Genomic DNA, 21,090 nt, shown 5'->3' with positions numbered 1-21,090 from the left:
GAAATAATCAATAAGTGGGTCAGCTTCCTCAGGAAACAGACTCTGAGGAGTGTTCAAGGGGTTTGTTGAAGAGAGCTGTCAGCAGTAACATCTGTGAGGAAATATGGGCAGCAGTTTTGGGTAGGAAAAGAAGACAAATTATGGTACAGTTGCAATAAAGGCTTCAGCTGAGTCACAGGAGGCTCTGAAGCTGAGACAACGCTTCAGAGTTATACCAAATTGAGGCAAGGGGGTAAGGAGGCCTATAAACTCCTTCACTGACCCTGAATTAAATTCAGTATGCCCATGAACAAGAGGCCGCTCCCTTCAGCTAAAGGCAATTTCTGGGGAATAATTTCCATGTGAACCAACAGCAGGCAACATCCATGGCAACTGGGAAATGAGTGCTTCAGTCCTTAAGAAGGGATATTGGTGATTCATCATGACATCCACTATTAGGGTTGCCAGATTTAGAAATTTTAAAAAGATCGATAAAAATATTAGCTGGTATACCTATACTAAAAAGTTATTTATTGTTTATCTAAAATTCAAATTTAACTGAACATTATATATTATATCTCACAACTGTATCCACTACACATGTACTTAAGAGCAAGTACAAGGAAGAATTTCCAGGTATTAATGCATTATTCCTTTTGTAATCTTATACTTTAAACAGTACTAGTTCCACAAGGATGTGGGAGACCAAAAATGAAAATTGGTTAACCTCAACAAATTTTGCTCTACTCAGAATCCTGAGGTGGTCTAATTATAGGGATTCAACACTGCTAACTACATTTTACCACTGGAAGCAGAAATATACTTAGAAAGAACACTAGCAATACTCATGATGGTGAATTGTGAGAAAGACATAGTACACAGTATACAGAAAGGAAAAGAATTAGAGCAGAGGCAGTAGGAATAAAAAGGAAGGAATGAGAAGAGACACCCCTGAGATAGACTCAAAGAATTTTTTGATTACATGATGTAGAAAAATAGGAAGTGAACAGAACCTAATAAAATTGCATGCTCTTGATTTTATGTAATAAGAGAAGGATAGAAAAATGATACAAGATATATGTAAAACAAAAGAATAAATAGATTTAGAGGGAGAAAGTTATACATTTGACATATTCATCGGAGTGTTTAATATATATGAATACTCTAATATACACTAAGCTGTTGATACTGATCAGGTAATCATTTTAAATTAAATATATTTCACCTGAGACTTTATAGATATTTTTAACCACCAGGAATGTCTACAACCTGTACTCAGGATATTAAATTATACCAGTAATTCCATTAGCTAAGAAACAGCAACTTTCAAATTTTAAATAAAATGGTGGTTGCCCCAGGGCTGGGGTTTAGGGAAATGGGGAGATTTTGGCCAAAGGTAGAAACTTCCAGTTATAAAATGAATATGATCTGGGGATCTATTGTACAGCATGGTGACTACAGTTAACAACACTGTATCACATACTTGAATGTTTCTAAAAGAGTAGATCTTAAATATTCAGTACACACACTGAAAGGTAATTATGTTAGGTGATGAATGTGTTAACTAACTTTATTGGGGTAATTATTTCTCAATAAATATGTGTATCAAATCACCTTAAATTTACAATTATATATCAATTATATCTCAATACAGTGAAAATAAATAAAATTTTAATTGAAATGTGCTTGTCTTCAATAGAAAGTCCCAACTCTATTTCATCTAAAAGATTACTTATTGGTATGTTTTATCTACATTACTAAAGAAGCTCTTACAAAGGAGAGCTCTGGTCTTGTCCTTTAATTTCACAAAGAGAGAAAATACCCCCACCGTTACCCTCAGTGATGCTACCTTCATAACTGGTGCTCTCCCCCGTACACATTTTATATTAGGCTGCCAGTGCCAGATGCCTTTTCCTAAACCATGCCATCCATCACATTGCCCCTGAGTTATTTTCCAAATCAAAGTAATTAATCTGGGAAACGAATAAATTAATTCTTTGTGTGCATCACAGCAGAATCCTCCATAGCATCCTCAGATGCTAGGATGTCTTTCTGCTCAGTAATGGTTTGGGACCAGAAGAAATATTTAGAAAGTCAATACATAGAAGGTGTTTCCTATTTTCTTTCAAAAGTCTAAAATGTAACATTATACAGGCATTCTGTGATGTTAATTTCAATCACCAGTGAGCCAAAATTATTCACTTCTGGGATTACAATACCCACTACAGACATCAATAAACAGAACAAAATCTGTTTTACAAATTGTGTTTTGCCAACAGAAATCTCTTTTCATAGGCATCGTACACATTGCCCATATTCCCTAACCATGCCCAGTTAAAAAAAAAAAAAAAAAAAAAAGGAAGCAATACATGTTCATATGATCATTAAAATGACCTTAATATTATTTTTGTATTATATATTTTCTACCCAAAAGGACCATTCAATATTCTACTTTAATTACTTGTACATTATTAACTGTTAGCTTCCAATTATCCATGTGTGGATTATCTATCATAGTCTTTAAACCCACAATGATTTTTCCCTGGAATTGAATATATTTTTAGGCTAATTTCTCGGTTTACGAGGTTTTCTTGTGTGTGTTGAGTAAATATAAGTATAGTTTAAGTCATAATATAAGTAGGAAGGTAAATCTGCTGCTGAAAAAAAAAAGTGATGTAATGGCATTTCAAATCCAAGAATTATTTTATTATCCATAATCAGTTTAGATTTTTCAAGTTTGTACTCCCTTCAATTTGTGTAATAAGTATGGATAGCATAGCAAATCTCTACATATACACAAGAAGTATAACTTTCCCAGACCTGGGTATTTTCTGAGCACCAAGCAAAATGTCAGGCACACAGTAGGTTAGTTGTTGAAAGTTGTTTCTAAATATTATATTAACTCTCCTGTGATTTGATTGTTGTAGCTAAAGATAAAACCCAAGGACAATTATTGTAATTGTAATTTAAGTGGTTATATTACAATTCTTAATGGGAATAAACCCTTATTTCTTAGTTGTGATGGGTTATTAGGAGCTATCTCTGATTAGTTTTCACCTTTCAACCAAAAAATGAAAATATCACATATCATGCATCTCACTAGTATTAATTACTGGTTAAAAAATAAAAATGAACTAATAGTGTTGATACAGTAAATTATGATGTAATGACAGTTGTCAACACTTAACATAACTCTTATGTCAGGTACTATTTTAAGTATTTTTCCCTTAGTTCTTATAAAAACTTTAGGAAATGCATTCCATTGTCATCCTAATTTCAACAGTTGAGAAAACAAAGGTGCAGAGAAGTTACCTAGATGAAGATTCGGTAGCAAATGAGGCAGAATTAATATTTGAAATTAGTACCGTTTGGTTTCAGAGCTCCTACTCGACTATACTGCCTCCCTGTTGAAGTATCTGACCTTCTTCATATTGAAGAGAACACAAACAAATGGTGCCTTCACCTCTCCCAGAGATACCTGAGTAAAACTAGAATATCAGTTATCTTTAATTCTCTTCCACGGACAGCCTACTTTGACCACATAAGCTGGGTTAGATGTCCCTCCTGTCCTATTGTCCCTCTTTCACATAGCACGACATTTGCTGGTCTGACATAATTTTATTTTATCCTCATCTGAGGATGTTTATTGATTTTGACAGAGAGGGGGAGAGAGAGAGAGTGAATGAGTAAGAGACAGAGAGAGAGAGAGAGAGAGAGAGAGAGAGAGACATCAATGTGAGAGAGAAACATCAATCAGCTGCCTTCTGCATATGCCCCAACTGGGATCGAACCCACAACCTAGATATGTGCCCTGACCAGGAATTGAACCTATGACCTTTTGGTGCATGGGGCGATTCTCCAACCAATTGAGCCAGGGCTTGACACCATTTTTTTCTTTTCATTCCCCAGTAGAATGTAATTCTTTGAAACAAGGAATATTGAAAGACTGGCACACCACAGTGTCTGGAATATAGTAGAGGTGTAGTAAATGTCTGTCAGATGAATGTTCTTATTGCTTTCATGTCTGCCTGTTGGCATTCCAGCTGTACCAAACAATCATGTCCACATCGTTACTCTGACGTCAACCTTTGCAGTCCTCCACACTGTGACATATTTCACATTTCTCTTTGAAACCAAGGTAGGAATAGCTATTCCAAGTGGGGGAAATGTCTTACCTTCTAAATCTTCTTTCTCAAAGTGTGTTTTGAGAATAGAACGAGTTCCACCCCTATCCACAACTGCCTCTTCATCATTTCTCTGTAGAATGGGAAAAAAGAAGACTAAGTGGAAATACATACATTCTCTTAATTTCAGAAAATAAACTGTTTTCAGAGATAAAAATATTGTTTATTTACATAATATACTGTTAAAGACATAATATCATTTACATTAAAGGTATTTTTAAGAATAGAAGATCAAAGTATTTTCTTTTTATGTTTGTTTGTTTTCAACATTTTTAATTAAATTTCTTGCAGTGACATTGGTTAATAAAAATATGTATCTTTCAAGTGTGCAATTCCATGATACATCATTTGTATATTGCATTGTCTGTTTACCACCCAGAGTCAAATCTCCTGTCACCATACAGTTGACCCTCTTTCGCCTTTACTAGCCTCTCCATCCCCTTTTCCTCTGGTAGCCACCATGTTTTTGTCTGTGCCTGTAAAATGTTACCATTGAGACAGTGGATAAATCTGAATAATATTATGCCAATTGAAATAACTCAGAAAAAGTCACAAACCATATGATTTCACTCACATGTGGGATATAAAACTGAAAGCAACAAATGAACAAATAAGACAAACAAAAACTCAGACAGGCAACAGAAAGTAAACTTTTAATATGAGCTAATATTTTGGAGAGTTTAATTTAGTCACTTAAACCTACTTGTATTTGACTATTCTATTTGATTACAAAATGTTAATTTAAGGATACGAATAAAATTAATTTGGCCACATACTCAGAGAAGAAGTATCACTGGGTTTTCCATGAAATCAAAGGCAGTTAAACATTCCAGTTGGCATCATTTGTTAGTGAGATAAAAAGCAGAAAACAAACACTTATCTTGTCAATTTAGTAACATGCATTTTTATCTCTGATAAAGAATGTTAAGATGACATTTTGAACTATACATGGAAAATATAAAAATCATTAGTATTAACACCACTAATGCTATGGTAGGGTGACTTAATTTCACTGCCATTAAAAATGGGGTTGGGGTATCTAATCCCTTGAAAGCAATTATTAGCAATCATTAGGTAACTATAACTCTTAATTATTTTGCTTTAGTATAATGCATTTTATTCACACTAGACTATAAAATAATCATGTACATTAAACTTTCATTCAGTTCCTCTTTTTTTAACTTATTGAGAATGACTGGGCAGAGGTTCTATTATCTGCATATTGTACATACTCAAAACAATATGCTCACTGAGTTGGTTCTCAATAAAATAATGGAGATAAGGGTGAGTATACATCATTTTGACCATGCAGAAATTCATAAAATACAAAATACTGAATAAAGTAAAATGCAGATTATTTTCAACTTTTACATGATTGTGAACACCTATATAAAAATTGCCTTAAAAATAAAGACTAAGCACAAAAGCAGAGATGAAAAGGTAGACTAAAGATGAATAAATTTTCCAAGATCTATTCCTAAACCTATCATACTATAGAATAGAAGGGCATGTTTTAAACCCTGTAGTCCTTTTTCTTTCTGAAACTGTGAACTGAGACAGGTCAGGGCAAAGTTTTTGAAATCAGAGTTAAAGAAACCTACACTATGAATGAGAGAAAAAATGAAAATGAAGATAGAATTCAGAGTCCATTGCTCTTCTGTTTGGCAAAATTTTAAAAATCTGTTGGTTGGGGGGGGTGGATGGGGAGGAGGGTGTCAATGGGGGAAAAGTGAGAAACATTTGTAACAAAAATAAATTAATAAAAATAATTTTTAAAAAAATCTGTTGGTTGATCAATAATAGCAATAGAAAAAACTAAACGCGGTATTTATATAATATTCCCGAACCAGATGATGCAAGTTTCAGCCTATAGATTCTCTTCTTGATACATTTACAAATCAAACTTATCCTCTGTGTAAGACACATTCAAATAGATGTCACATTGGAATGCATCTCTGCTTTCTGAGTTGTTAGGAAAAATGCCAAAAGCTAAGTCATACATCCATGTTCAACGTTCAGAAGGGAGACTATTCCACTATATTTTACAATGGCAGTCTCTTAAAATAATTGTAAAATGGAAAGCTTTATATAGAATATAAGATGTTTTCCCCTATACAATAAAATATTTAATCTGGATTTCAAGGATCTGAATCATTTTTCAACTGATTCAAAATAGTTTTTCTATGTACTTATAGAAAACATGTATGCTGTTCACATGCAAAAGATATTCTATTCACTTGGTAATGTAAAAATATTGAGAAATAATAAAATTTTGCATAAGAGCAGAGGGGAATCTAAATAGGAAATGGGAGAGTCACTTTTTCATGTCCTTTTTATAAGTCTCATCTCATTTGAGAATGAATTAATAGAGAAGAAAGAAGTTCATTTTCTATTCAAAATTGAATTGTCTTCCCTAAGAGTATTTATCATAACAAATTTTTTAAAAACAACTACTTTTTCTGCCTTTTTATTAGGGATTAGGGACTCTTCTCCACGCTCTATGTCTTTGTGGATTTCATCACCAGGTCCCCTTGCCCCTTCTAGCCTCCAGCTGAAGTCAACCAACGAGAGGTAATGACAGAGGACTAGCATAGTAGAATATATAGACATGTGTATTTTATAAACCTGAGAGCTAGTTTTTAAAGTGTTTATTGTTTACAAAGCCTCCAATCTTGTCACTTCTCATTAATGTTAAAATACTTCACAGAAAGCTAAGGTATTCATTCCACTAACATTAAAACATGTATTTTCCACACATAACATTTCACCCCATTATTTACATACTCTGTTTTAATACAACGTGTAGTTACTGTGCATTTCATTAAGTAAGAAATACAAAATTTTAACTCTTGGTCTTCTCATTCATTTCATTACCTTTTCTTTTCAATTATGAAATTAAGAAACTGACAGTAACACATAAATCCAATGTTAATATTCAATGCATGAATACATCATTTAATCTGTAGAAGTTACCTTTTTGTCATTATCAAATAGATGCAGGATTTTTACTTCTTGGTTGTCTTGCCCATATCCTCATTACCTTTTATTGTAAATTATGAAATAAAGAAAATTGAACATTAACATTTAGATTCAATGTTAATATTCAACATATACATCCAAATTTATTCTGGAGGCACTCTTTTTTTTTTCATTACCATGTAACCTAAAGTGTTATATGAACATGAAAGGTCAATGCTTTAACCTTTAATTGTATCGTACTGTATTAAATTGGACATTAGATGTGAAAGCATCAGCTCAGAGAGTAACACATCATGAGTTCAATAAAATACTAGCTGAACTCAAATCTAAGCATAAGTCAAGCATAACATGGAATTTCATTTAGTATGTTATATTTTCATAAAATAAATGAAACTATTTTTACTAGCATATACTTTGAAATTAGATGTTTAAAAAAAATTTGGTATCTACCCTAAATTATAGATTTTACCACCTCTGATAATACAAATTAAATCTATTTATCATATATACTGTAGTAATTGAATCATATAAAATATATCTATCTAAAGTAGTCCAATAAACCACTCTGTCTCCTTCCTTGTGTATTTTTAATAAAAGCAGTTGGGTTCCTTTCTAAAGTATCTAACTGAGGAGGTAGCAATTAGGTTTCATTTACTTATGCAAAGTAAACGTGTTGTTTTATCTTTACACATACAAGAAAAAAATAGAACTGAAAATAAGAATTGGACAGTAAAACTCTGTCATAGAAACAGGGCTAAGAAACTATAAATTAAATAATCACTAAGAACTTCAAGTTCCACCCATGCAAACTTTAAAGACCAGCCGAGGAGTATGCAGTTAGGTCAGGGAAGTTTATTGGTTGACATGAAATGCTCCAGAGTCAAGTTCAGGGTTGAAAGGTTCAGGGGTGAAAGTCTTCCAATGCTAAGCTAATTCTGGGTCAGAATTAATTTCATCACAATATACAGCATTGTACTTATTACTGTCAGTGTGACCTAAAAAATATGATCTCCCCTATAGAGCCTAACACCTGATGGTTAAAGATAAACAGTGTTTGAGAAACTAAGAACAGTTTTAATTAGCCAAAAGTACCTCAAAAGGTTTTGATACTTTACAACTGAGTTTCTGCTTTGTTTGCACACCTCATCTAGATGTGTTTTGAATTTTGACCTTGATTCTTATCTTGTTCTTAAAATTTTTTCTAGAGCCTCAGTTCTGCCTATTACCCAAATTTTGTAATAGGCAGAAAATGATGTTAACTGCTGCTACATTTCCTTACTTCTGCCTCATGTAGCCTTCAGTCTCTTCATACTGCTTGTTCTTAAATGCCCTACGAGTCTCCATGTGTCTTATTATAGGCCTTTCTTCATTTGTCCCGCTGTGTCCTTCCTTAAGCATCTGCCACATCCTCATGAGTTTGTTTGGTGTTCAAGCACAAGTTTTAAAGGTACAGCCTATCCCTCTGCTGCTGCTGCTGCTGCTGCTCCCCTAGGAGGTCAACAAAAGGCAGTGTTGGACAGGTGCTGAGAGGTATGTGGAGCCACGTACAACCTGGATTGAAATTTGTTTCATTTCATTTATTACGGTGTGACTGTAGGAATCTTCTGTAATTTCTGTATCTCAAGAGAGTTATTAAAAAATATAAAGTTCTTGAGTTTTCCAAGCATATATTAACTTCTCAATAAGTAATATTTATATTATTATTTCTACTATTGGAGCCACAAAATTCAGTAAGACATGGTTCTTTCCCTCAAAGAGCTTATAGACTTCATGTTAAGTGCCACACACAATGATATACATTCTTCAAATTAAATACTTCATGGATGAGTAAAATAGTAGACTGGACAAATGATATAAGACTTAGAAAACTGGGGAAATATCTGGAAAAAATTACACAGAATATAAAACATAATGACAAGGCTTTGAAAAATATGATAATTTTTAAAACAGAAGATAATATGATAAAGTCTAACATATACCTAATTGGAATTCTTACAGATAATAGAGAAATTGAAGAAGAGTACTGATTGAAAATAATAGGTAAAAATGATAGACAACATGAATCCTTGGATTCAGGAATCACAATGAATCACCAACCAGAAAATTAAAAGATAATTCACACCTACACGTCATGTGAAACTGCAGAATGACACATTTTTTAAAAAGCAAGGAAAAAAATAGCACCTACAAAGGAATGATAAACTAATCAAAATAGAAGCCAGAGACATTAGGAAAAATAGAAGCCAGAGAGACTAAGGAAAAATAATTGTTAATCTAGAAGTAAATACCCAGTAAGTTAACATTCTTGAAAGACCTTAAGAGAAACATAAACTGAGACAATGTATTACCATGGAATTCTTTCTAATAAAATTTCTAGTATACATTTATAGAATAAATAAAATGATTCCATAAAGGATATCTGAGATGCAAGAAGAAATCCCGAGCCAAGAAACTAAAGGACATACACAGATATAAAGAAAATAGTTTAAAAATCAACTCCATGATCTCTGAGACTCTTTCTAGTTGGATAATGCTTGAGTATTTTTATATTAAGCTGTTTCTACATCAGTGGAAGAACTATTTTTGATCTCTATTTGAGTACCTATCTGTACTTTAGCCTAAGATAGTAACATTTATAACCTTCTCGTATATCAATACCCTTTCTCCTTTCCTGACACCCAAAATCTTGATATTTTTTACTGATATATTACAGACTTGTAGGAGTCATTATTATCAATTTTAGGAAGGGAATAAAGGTATATATATATTTTTTTCAATAAAATTCGCAATTTTTACCATTTTCTTTGTGAATAAAGACTTGTTCTTTACACCGTTGCAAGAATCTACAAAATTAGAGTACTGTGCAAGTATTAGCCTTTTCATCATGAATTAGGACAGTCCTGAGTTGGCCTACATACATAATAGTCAGTTATATAAATTATTTAAACTGAAGAAAGTCCCCTAGTGTCTGTATTTTAATGATTTCCAGGTGAATTGGAATTGAATATTCAATCATTTGCAAACTGAAAATGGAAAGACGATTCCTATGTAAGAAAACCAGCAAACCTCGCCAGAGTGGGAATAATGAAATAATATTTGTAAGGTATTAAGAATTGAATAAACAAGGAAGTTTCAAAATATTTTTAGATAACTAAAATAGTGTTGAGGAATAAGATGAATAAAATATTAGAAGATGAGCTTCAGTGATAAGAAAAGCAGTGAAAAGAAATAATTTTAAAAGTAAAGTTTGGTGATTGTTTTCCCTTTAACCTCAGTGACTGTTTATTAGTGCTATATTTTATCATATATTTAATAAAGTGGTAGAAGTCTTAGGCATGCAGTACACTAAAAAATGGACTTTTATTACATTCAATAGCAACTTTAAGCAGAGTGATTTTCCTAATTATACAAATGCCAAACATGTGGGAGAGGGCATGGGGCTTGGGGGGCTGTTTTATTATATTTCTCCTTTAGATCTAAGACAGAACAAAAACAAACAAAAACACTTGTGCTCTTAAATTTTCTAATTATCTAAACATTGAAAGGATATAGAGGAAAGAAAATAAAAATACCCAAAACAAGGAAAAGATGGAATTAGATTGAAACGGGAAGCAATGACAGGACACTGCGGGAATCAAAAGGTTTTTATAACCTTTCATCAAAGTCATTAATGACTTGATCAAACAAAATAAATGCAATTTCAATTTATAAAAGCATTAAAAAAATTTTTTTTCTTCATTGATTTTAGAGAGAGAGAAAGGGAGAGGGAGAGAGAGATAGAAACATCAATGAGAGAGAACATCATCAATTGGCCGCCTTCTGCATGCCCCCCACTGGGGACTTGGCTCACAACCTGGGCATGTGCCCTGACTGGGAATCAAACTGGCGACCTCTTGGTGCATGGGTCAACACTCAACCACTGAGGCACACCGGCCGGGTGTAAGAGCATTTATTAAATGACAAGAAATGTATGTCCTCATGATTGATCAACTGCTATTGGATTTAGGATTTCATTATAGTTACCTAATCATAAGTCCTATATGTCACTATGCAGAAGAGAAATAAAAATAGTATCAATTCTTTCCCATATGGCAACCTTCACAGTTCTTTGCCATTTGTTACAAATATGGTTTAAAATCTGGTTCAGTCCTATAATAAATTATCTATGAAAAACAAAATAGATTATCTGAGATGTGTTTCTAATTCTATTTTCTTGGCATTAGCTTTTCCAGTCTCTTTCATTGAGAAGTTTCAAATTTATGCTTCCTAGGCAATACAAGATAAAATTTACTATCTAAATCATTTCTAAGTGTGCATCACCGAAGTGTTAACTACACGTACATTGTTGTGCCACAGATCTCTAAAATGTTTTCATCTTGAAAAACTGAAACCCAACACCCACTGAACAACTTCTCCCTACTCCTTCCCCTAGCTCCTGGCAAACACCATTCTACCTTCTGTTTCTATAAATTTGACTACTCTAGATATGTCATAAAAGTGACATTGTGCACTACCTGTCTTTTTGTGATTAGGTTACTTCACTTAGCAAATGTCTTCAAGTTTCATCCATTTTGCAGCATGTGACAGGATTTCCTTCCTGTTTAAAGCTGCGTAATATTCTATTATATATATATATGCCACAGTTTGTTTATCCATTCATCTGCCTACAGATATCTAGGTTGATTCCACCTCTTGGCTATTGTGAATAATGCTGCAATAAACATAAATATGCAAATAACTCATTTTTTAAATTTTTAGAAAATTGCCCTGGCCGGTTTGGCTCAGCGGTTAGAGCGTCCACCTGTGGTCCGGAGAGACCCGGGTTCGGTTCCCGCTAAGGGCATGTACCTCGGTTGCGGTTTGTCCCTGGCCCTGGTTGGTCGTGCAGGTGGCAGCCACTCGATGTGTCCCTTTCACATCGATGTTTCCCTCTCTCTCTCTTCCTCTCTCTCCCTCCCACTCTATCTGTTCAAAAAATGGAAAAATGTCTTCGGGTGAGGATAAAAAAATAAAAATTAAAAAAAATTAAAAAATAAGCCCTGGCCAGTTTGGCTCAGTGGTTAGAGCGTCGGCCTGCGGTCCAGAGAGACCCGGGTTCGGTTCCCGCTAAGGGCACATACTTCGGTTGCAGTTTGTCCCCGGCCCTGGTTGGTCGTGCGGGTGGCAGCCACTCGATGTGTCCCTTCACGTCGATGTTTCTCTCTCTCTCTCTCCTTTCCTCTCTCTCCCTCCCACTCTATCTGTACAAAAAATGGAAAAATATCCTCGGGTGAGGATAAAAATAAAATTAAAATAAAATAAAATAAAATAATTTAAAAAAATTTATGTGGGTGACATTGGTTAATAGGATCACATAGTTTTCAAATATACATTTCTATGATACATTATCTGTATATTGCATTGTGTGCCCACCATAAAAGTCAAAATCTGTCAGCACATTTGGCCTCCTTTACCTTTTACTACCCCCACACCCCTTTCCTTCTGGTAACCACCATACCGTTGTCTGTGTCTATGAGTTTCAGTTTTATATCCCATGTATGAGTGAAATGATATGGCTCTTAGCTTTTTCTGTCTGACTTATTTTGCTTAGCATAATTTTTTCAAGAACCGTCCATGCTGTCACAAATGGCAGTATTTTATCTTTTCTTATGGCTAAGTAGTATTCCATTGTATATATGTACCATATGTTCTTTATACAATCTTCTATCAAAGGACTCTTTGGGTCCGGCCGGTGTGGCTCAGCAGTTGAGCATCAACCCATGCACCAAGAGGTTGCCAGTTCAATTCCTGGTCAAGATACATGCCCAGTGAGGGGCATGCAGGAGGCGGCCAATCAATGTTCTCTCTCATCGATGTTTTTCTCTCTCCCTCACACTCCCTCTCTCTCTAAAATCAATAAAGGAAAAAAAAAATTTTTTAAAAACTTAAAAAAAGAAAAGGGACACTTTGGTTGTCTCCATGTCTTGGTCACTATGAATAATGCTGCAATTAACACAAGGGTGCATAACTTGTTGCTTATAAATGTTTTCAATTCTTTCAGGTAGAAACCCCAAAGAGGGATTGAATCATATGGTAACACCATTCTTAGTTTTTTGAGGAACCACCACACTGTTTTCCATAATGGTTGACCCAGTTTACATTCCCATCAGCAGTGAATGAGGGTTCCTTTTTCTCTGCAACCTTTCTAACACTTATTATTACCTGTCTAGTTTATAGTAGTTTATAATATCCGTTCTAACAAGTGTGAGGTGGTATCTCATTGTAATTTTGATTTGCATTTTCCTAGTAGCTAGTGAAATTGAACATCTTTTCAAATATCTGATGGCCATTTGCACATCTTCTTGGGAGAGGCATCTGTTCAGGTCCTTTGCCCATTTTTTAATTGGAATATTTGTTCGGCATTGAGTTGTATGGGTTCTTTATATTCTTTGTATATTAACCCCTTGTCAGAGCTATTGTTTGCAAATATCATCTCTCATTCAGTTAGTCGTCTTTTTGTTTTTATGTCAGTTTCTTGTGCTGTGCAGAAGCATTTTAGTTTGATATTGTCCCAGTCATCTATTTTTGCCTTTACTTCCCTTGCCTTTGGGATTAAATTCATAAAACGTTCTCTAAGACCAAAGTCCATAAGTTTACTACCTATGTTTTCTTCTATGTACTTGAATGTTTCAGATCTTATGTTTAGGTCTTTGATCCATTTTGAATTGATTTTTGTACATGGGGACAAACTGTAGTCTAGTTTCATTCTTTTGAACGTAACTTTCCAATTCTCCCAGCACCATTTATTGAAGAGGCTTTGTTTTCTCCATTGTGTTTTGGCTCCTTTGTCAAATATTATTTGCCCACATACCTGTGGTTTTATTTCTGGGCTCTCAATTCTGTTCCACTGGTCTATGTGTCTGTTTTTCTGCCAATACCATACTGTTTTGATTACCATAGCTCTATAGTATAATTTGAAGTCAGGTAGTGTGATGTCTCCAGCTTTGGTTTTGTTTGTTTGTTTGTTTGTTTGTTTTTCCCTTAGGATTGCTTTGGCTATTTGGGAATTCCCTGGTTCCATAAAAATTTAATGATTTGTTTTCTATTTCTTTTTTAAATGACATTGGGATTTTGATAGGGATTGCATTAAATCTGTGTATTGCTTTGGGTAATATGGCCATTTTAACTATGTTGATTTGTCCAATCTATGGACATGGATTAACTTTCCCTTTCATTGTGTTTTTCTATCTCGTTTAATAATGTTATAATTGTAGTAATATTAATAACTAAAATTCATTGTGAGGTTTACAATGTGCCAAAGTACTAGAACTTTACACAAGTTTACTCATTAAAAATCTTCAAGACTGCCAGGCCACTGTGGCTCAGTGGATTGAGCATCATCCCATGGACTAAGAGGTCCTGGTTCAATTCCCAGTCAGGGTACATGCCCAGGCTGCAGGCTTGATCCCCAGTGGGGGGCAAGCAAGAGGCAGCCAATCAATGTTTCTCTCTCACATCAATGTTTCAATCTCTCACTCTAAAACAAAAAACTTCAAGACAGATGAGTATTCTGAGACTTAAAGAGGCTAAGATGCTTTCCCAGAAACCTTCAGTTAGTAAGAGGTAGAGCTTGAATTTGAACCAAAGTCAATACTCTTAAGCAATATGCTACACTACACAAAGGTGTTTTATTAGTTAAGCATAAAATCTAAAATTCCTTAATTTAACTTTAAAACACTTTAGAGTCTGGTTCAAGTCTATTCATACATCTCAGGTAATATGAATTCCTAATGGTTACCTAATGACCTAGGCCATATTTTTTCATGAACATTACATACTCATTCCCCATTTTATTATTCAATAAAAAAAATGAATTTACTAAGTAGTTGCCATGTGCCAGGCACTGTATTACTGCTGGCCATAAATAAAAAATACTTCCTTTTCCATTAAACAGTTCATAGTCAAGATAGGAAAATCAATGAGTGCAATACAGCGTGGATTGTGCTTCAATTAAGGTAAAACCTGGAATCCAAAAGAACAAAAGGGAAAAACACCTAATTTACTCTGTAGGGATGAAGGACTATTTCAAAAGGAGGTGATGTCTAATATAAATAAATTGTGAAGCATAAGAAAGGGTTAGGCAGGCGAAAATGAAGAGAAATGCAGAGCCAAAGCATTATAGGCAGGGAGCACAGCACCTGCAAAGGCTTGAGAGAGCCTATCTCTTTCTAACTAGTAGAATTTAAACTAAGTTTAACTAAAGATGGCTAAGTTTAAATGTCACTTCCTCACTCCTCGAAGAAGTAAAAATATAACTACCATATGACCCAGCAATCCCACTTCTGGGTGTATATCCAAAAAAAATAAAATCTCTATCTCAGAGAGATATCTGCACTCCATGTTCATTGCCACATTATTCATAATATCCAAGATATAAAAACAGCCAAAGTCTGTCAATGGATAAATATATAAAATTAATACAATGGAATATTATTCAGCCACAAGTAAGAAGGAAACCCTGCCTTTTGCAACAACATTGTTAGACTTTGAGGGCATTATGCTAAGAAAAATAAGTCAGAAAGAGAAACCAATATTGTATGTTCTTAACTCTGAAAATTATTATGAAGGTAATGGGGAGTCTAAGTAGTGCAATGTCTGTTTCTAGATTCCATTTCAGAAACAGTACTCTGGCAGCTGAGTGGTGAGTAGGTTGCTTTGGGGATAAGTGATGGGAAGAAAAAGAAATACCAATTAAAATTTGTCCAGGAGGGCATTGAATGTGCACTCACACGGAGGTCAAGACAATGAGGAATGAAAGGGTAAATTTTGGATTCCTTAGGAGAAACAATCTGCATAAATTGGTAAGTAATTGAATCTAAGATTGGGATAAAGAGATTGAAAATGATTTTGAGGTCATCATGCCAAGAAAGATAAAGAGGTTTTGAAGAGAAAATAATACATTTAATTTGGGACATACCAAGTTTGAAATATTTATAAGACAAACAAGCAGAGATGTCTATCATGATGCAAAGTCTGAAACACTAGACAGAGGTTAAGATGTAGATTGGAGCTATCGATTTGGAATTCATCACCATTTAAAGCAACAGTTCTCCATTTGGCTGCCCAAGATTCACTTGGAAAGCTTTTTGTAAATATAGAAGCCTGGGTTTTCTCTTCATTTCGTACTTCAAAGATAAGCTTGGAGCATCATGTTTTTTAAAAAATATGTGATTCTGATGCATAATTGTGATTAAGGATCACTGGGGAGTAGTTTAACTCATGACTATAGATTGGATGCATGGTTTTCAGTCACTATGTTGCACCAGTTAGGGGATATTGAGAAGAAATTATCAGAAAGGTTATGATAATAATAACAATTATAATTTATTAAGCACCTAAGGCAGGAACTGTGCTAATGACTTTACATATATTATTTGTAGTGAAAGAGACAGCAGAAAGGAGTATAATCAAAGTCAAGTCACACCTCTTCAATGATATCTTCCATGGCAGTTTCAATTTACATTGATGCCTCTCATCTTAACTGGCATTTAGAATATACTAATGTATACATCGCTATCTAATTCAAGTGAATATAACTTTAAGTAGTATAACACAATGGTTAAGAGCAAGAGCTCTAGAGCTAGATTTCCAGGTTTGAATCTCATATTATCCTTTCCTTTGTTAGCAAGTTTGATCTTAGGCTAGGTATTTAGTTTCTTTTTTAGTATATCATATATAATTTAGTATACTGTGTGTTTCTCTATATATAGAGAGAGACACACACATAAGTACTAAACATGTGTATGTGTGTGTGTGTGTGTGTATATATCTATGTGTGGTGTGTGTGTATATATATGTATAAATATATTGTGTATATACATATATATATAATATGATAATGTAAGTTCCTTGAAGAAGGGATAGATTTATTTTATATCTTTTGTAGCTTTTTCATAATTCTAAAAATTAGCATATTTATATCCCCATTTTACAGATGACAATATTGAGTAACAAGAGAGATTAGGTGACATTCCTAAAATAAACATTGCCAGTAAATGGAAGATATGGGATCCAAATGAGTCCAGCTCTAGAACTCTAGCTCTTAACTACTGTGCTATACTGTCTCCCTCCAGGCTACACAATAAACTCAAATTCTTCTTAGATTGAATAAAATCTGAAAAAACAACTTCACAGGAATAGATGGTATACATTTATATGCAGCACATTTTGCAATGCACTTTGTTGAAACCAGCTCTGTTGCCTTTTAGAAAGAGAAGCTTGATAAAGAAATATTCAATATTTTAACTTATTCTTATCTATATTCCTGTATTATCATTTTTAAAAGGCTTAAATGGGGAAAGGATCAATTCACTAAAATCTTTTTTCTGTTCTTCAAAAAAAAAAAAGTTGTTTAAATGTTTAAAAGTATTAAAGCAACCCAAAGCCCAGTGATTTCCAAGGTTTCTCCCGGAAATGTGTCTACATTTTTAAATAAGAATTAAAAACTTGTTGGCTCCCTACCATATATATGTATAGCTCTTTCCCAGGCAATATGAAGTTTCAAGGATTAACAAGAGCAACCTCAAAGAACTTCGAGAAAATGGGGTTTCCTAATAGTGCAGACTTCTACAGGAAGAAACAGAGTATTTTCAATTCTATGGGTCTGCTATTGCTCTAAATATAGAGTCAGAAAGGCAAGTGTGTCTGACTTCATTTTTGCTCACACAAGTTTTACTTCTTACATACTTTATATGGAGGATGTAAATGAGAGTATTCAATTCCAATTTTGTACAATTCCTATGTACAAAATATCATCTTCTTGGGCCTGATAACAAAAGTCACATCCCAGCTGTCACATCTAAAGTAAATCTGGTCTTGGATGTAACCCAGCTTTTTAACTAGCCTCAGGCAATACTGAAATGCTTCTGGTGTATGGAGTAGATATAAAGGTCATATTAAAAGTATTAGCAATGACGGTTTACTTTATCACTTCTAAATGAACAAAGAACAAAGCTAAAATATCTCTGTAACTTCTATGATTATAAATAGCAATTTCTAATTTCAATTTTCCCTAAGACAAATTTCTTATTATTCAAATATTCACCACAGTGACATGTGTATTCATTGTATTAAAATGATCCGTTTAGATTGTCCTTGGTCTAGGCAATGTCAAAAATAGAGCCAAAGCTAAATCAGATTACCTACCAATAAAACAGAGTCTACATCAGGGACAAGCAGGAGGTCTCTTAGGATCTGAAATCTAGGACTTCTGAGTGGTTGCAGACAGACTGAGAAATGCTCTCACGTGCAATTTTGACAGAGAATTTTATTAAAATCCTTCATTTTGCTTCTACCCCCTACCTTGTCTACTAACCACTAATAATCTACTCAGGAATTTAATTTTCATTTCCAAAGTCTCAGGAGAGTTAGAGCTCTAAAAATGACTGTAAAATATAGGTACTGATCTTTTATTTTTTCATTTTATTTTCTCCCAAGAATAAGTAGATTAGCACAGAAATGTTCTTAGTTTAGAAATCATCATCTAACATTCAAGACTTTACACTATCTGGTCCCAACAAACTTCCTCTGTGACAATTTAGATTATCCCACTAGGTTATGGCCAAAATGAACTATTCTGTACCACTCAAGCATATTATCTCCTTTCAGCCTCTCTACCTTTGCTCATGTTGTTTTCTCTGCCCGAAATGAACTTTTCCCCTATCTTGGCCAGTCTGCAAGGTTTCCCTCAGATGCCACCTTTTCCATACATTCTTAACACCCCACCTAGCCTGCCTCTTCTCTCCTCTCCCGACTCAGCTTGAAACACTCTGTCCATTGTACTCGCAGAATATTTGAGGCTTCTTTCATCTCTCTTTTGAATCTCTGTGGCACTCACCACTTTCTACATTGTTATAGTTACTTGTACTTAGAGTGTATGACTCACTAGCTGTGACCTTCTGAAAGAAGTAACCCATCGGTCTTTAGATCCTTGTCCAGTGCTATGACCAGAACGCTATAGGGTTTGTATGATTGTTTGTTTTGACAAATTGCATTATGCTGAGGTTTGCTTGACCCTGTGCCAACTTGGGGGAAAGAGCTGTACATTGAGAGAATTGCTCAAAAAAAGACAACTAAAATGCAATGATGTCATAAAATGTAACACTTAAGCATTTAGATTTCATCCAAATACCAAATTATTCACTTGTACTTAGAAGCATGACAATTTTTAAGCAAATTGATGTTTTTACATTAAATAATCACCAGTGATTCAAAATATACTTTATCAAATAGAGTTGAAATGTTCATTCACATACAGTATTGTCTTCAAAAACATTTCACTTTAGTCTTTCATCTAGAATAAAAATATTCATTAAAAATAAAATTACTAAAACAAGTTTCATTTAATATTCAGTGAAATTTTTTATCATTTAAAAAATAACCCAGATCATGAAATTTAAGCTATATAACTTGTCTCTAGTATTTTCTTTAAACCTTAATTTTAATCTTCAACTATAGATAAAAAAAAAAAGACCCAACATTGTTAATAAATTTGCTCAAAGGCCTAATAATCTTTTTGTCATGAAGGTAGTTGGTATAACCTAGGAAAGCAAAGGATCTACACACATAGACGACTACAGAAGCTTATATCAGCCCAGTAAGCAGATGCAAAAAAAACTTTAAACAGAAAATTTGTAATCAAGTCACAATTACTATAGTCAGCAAATGTTAGAATTTAAATTGAGGTAGCATGTTTTTTCTTTGCTTGCCTTTTTTATAATCTTTATTTGGTGTACCATACGTTTTTGACTCAATTTCTTATTTGATAAGGAGAATGAAAGGGAACAAAACTAAACCACATGACTACCATTACCAACACTTGCCAATAGCCCATTCTATCTCTTTGACTATACAATAACTTGTCAATTAATGTTGGTGATGATGTTTTGGCCACTCTTATAAGTGCTTCATATACATTAACTCATTTGGTGTTCACAAAAACTCTTTGAGGTAGGTGCCATAACTATCCCTTTAATACAAATGAGGAAACTGACACATAGCAAAGTTAAGTAATCTGCCAAGATCATGCAGCTGGTAAGTGGTGTAGCTAAGATTTGAACACAGTGAATGTGGCAAGTCCAGATGCTTAACCGTCATACTATACAAATCTGAAGAATTTTAACTTTCTATTCCTCTAATACAAGAGAACAGGCACTTTGGAGGCACTGCTGGGCAGCATGCCCCAGTTTGGAGTTCTAGGAAAACAAGGGTTTTGCATATGCTCTGCCCACCCCCCTGCTCCTTCCACCAGCACACTGGTGTGAACAGGAGCAGTAGTGCCTGGAGGTGCAACGGCCACTGGCGAGGCCCACTTCCATGAAGTCCATACTAGCTCCTCCCAGTCCCCTTTCTCAGACCTGGGGTGAATCCCATCTCCGCCACCCATTTTATACAAAGGAATTCCCAAATGGCCTGTTGGCATCAAACACTACTGAACTTGCTGCTCTTTATTTCTAAAGTTCAATCCCTATAGAGTCAAAACCCTCTTCCACAACATGTAATTACCTATGCCTTGCCTGGAATTAGACTGGGTTAGTCATATTCCTGTTTTGAGCTGATTCTTGAGGACCCTGCTTCTGCCTCCTGTAAATGAACTAGATCCACCTACACTCTCAAAATAAATTAACAACTATGGCTTATAAAATAGACAACGTTATTCTATTGGTTCAATTCATAATGCCTTGGTGAAACAAATAATGTGTTATCAAAGAATTTAATATAATTTTTAAAACTATAAAATGCTTGATTATAAAGTTTGACCCCAATCTTTTATTTCTCTCATCCAAAGACATTTACATGAGAAAGGAGTTATGAATAACTCATTCTAGGATTGATCAGTTTATAAATTAAAACTGATTGCATCATACCACCTTTGAAAAGTCAATTCAAAACGTGAGCATAGCCCATGTAC

General features: G+C 34.2%; 1 protein-coding gene across 18 annotated transcripts in view; it reads right to left on the bottom strand.

Moving 5' to 3' along the window:
* The window catches only part of SLC4A10 (solute carrier family 4 member 10), a 276,010-nt gene that overhangs the window by 177,436 nt on the left and 77,484 nt on the right, over positions 1-21,090 (bottom strand). For all 18 annotated transcript variants that reach the window (XM_036253310.1, XM_036253298.1, XM_036253312.1 and 15 more), the window contains exon 2: positions 4,155-4,236. In XM_036253310.1, coding sequence (XP_036109203.1) covers positions 4,155-4,236 — 82 coding nt within the window. The remainder of the gene's footprint in view (positions 1-4,154; positions 4,237-21,090) is intronic.

This window comes from Molossus molossus, unplaced genomic scaffold (assembly GCF_014108415.1).
Source record: "Molossus molossus isolate mMolMol1 unplaced genomic scaffold, mMolMol1.p scaffold_m16_p_11, whole genome shotgun sequence".
In the NCBI taxonomy this organism is placed as follows: Eukaryota; Metazoa; Chordata; class Mammalia; order Chiroptera; family Molossidae; genus Molossus; species Molossus molossus.
This window is presented reverse-complemented; position numbering and strand designations above follow the sequence as displayed.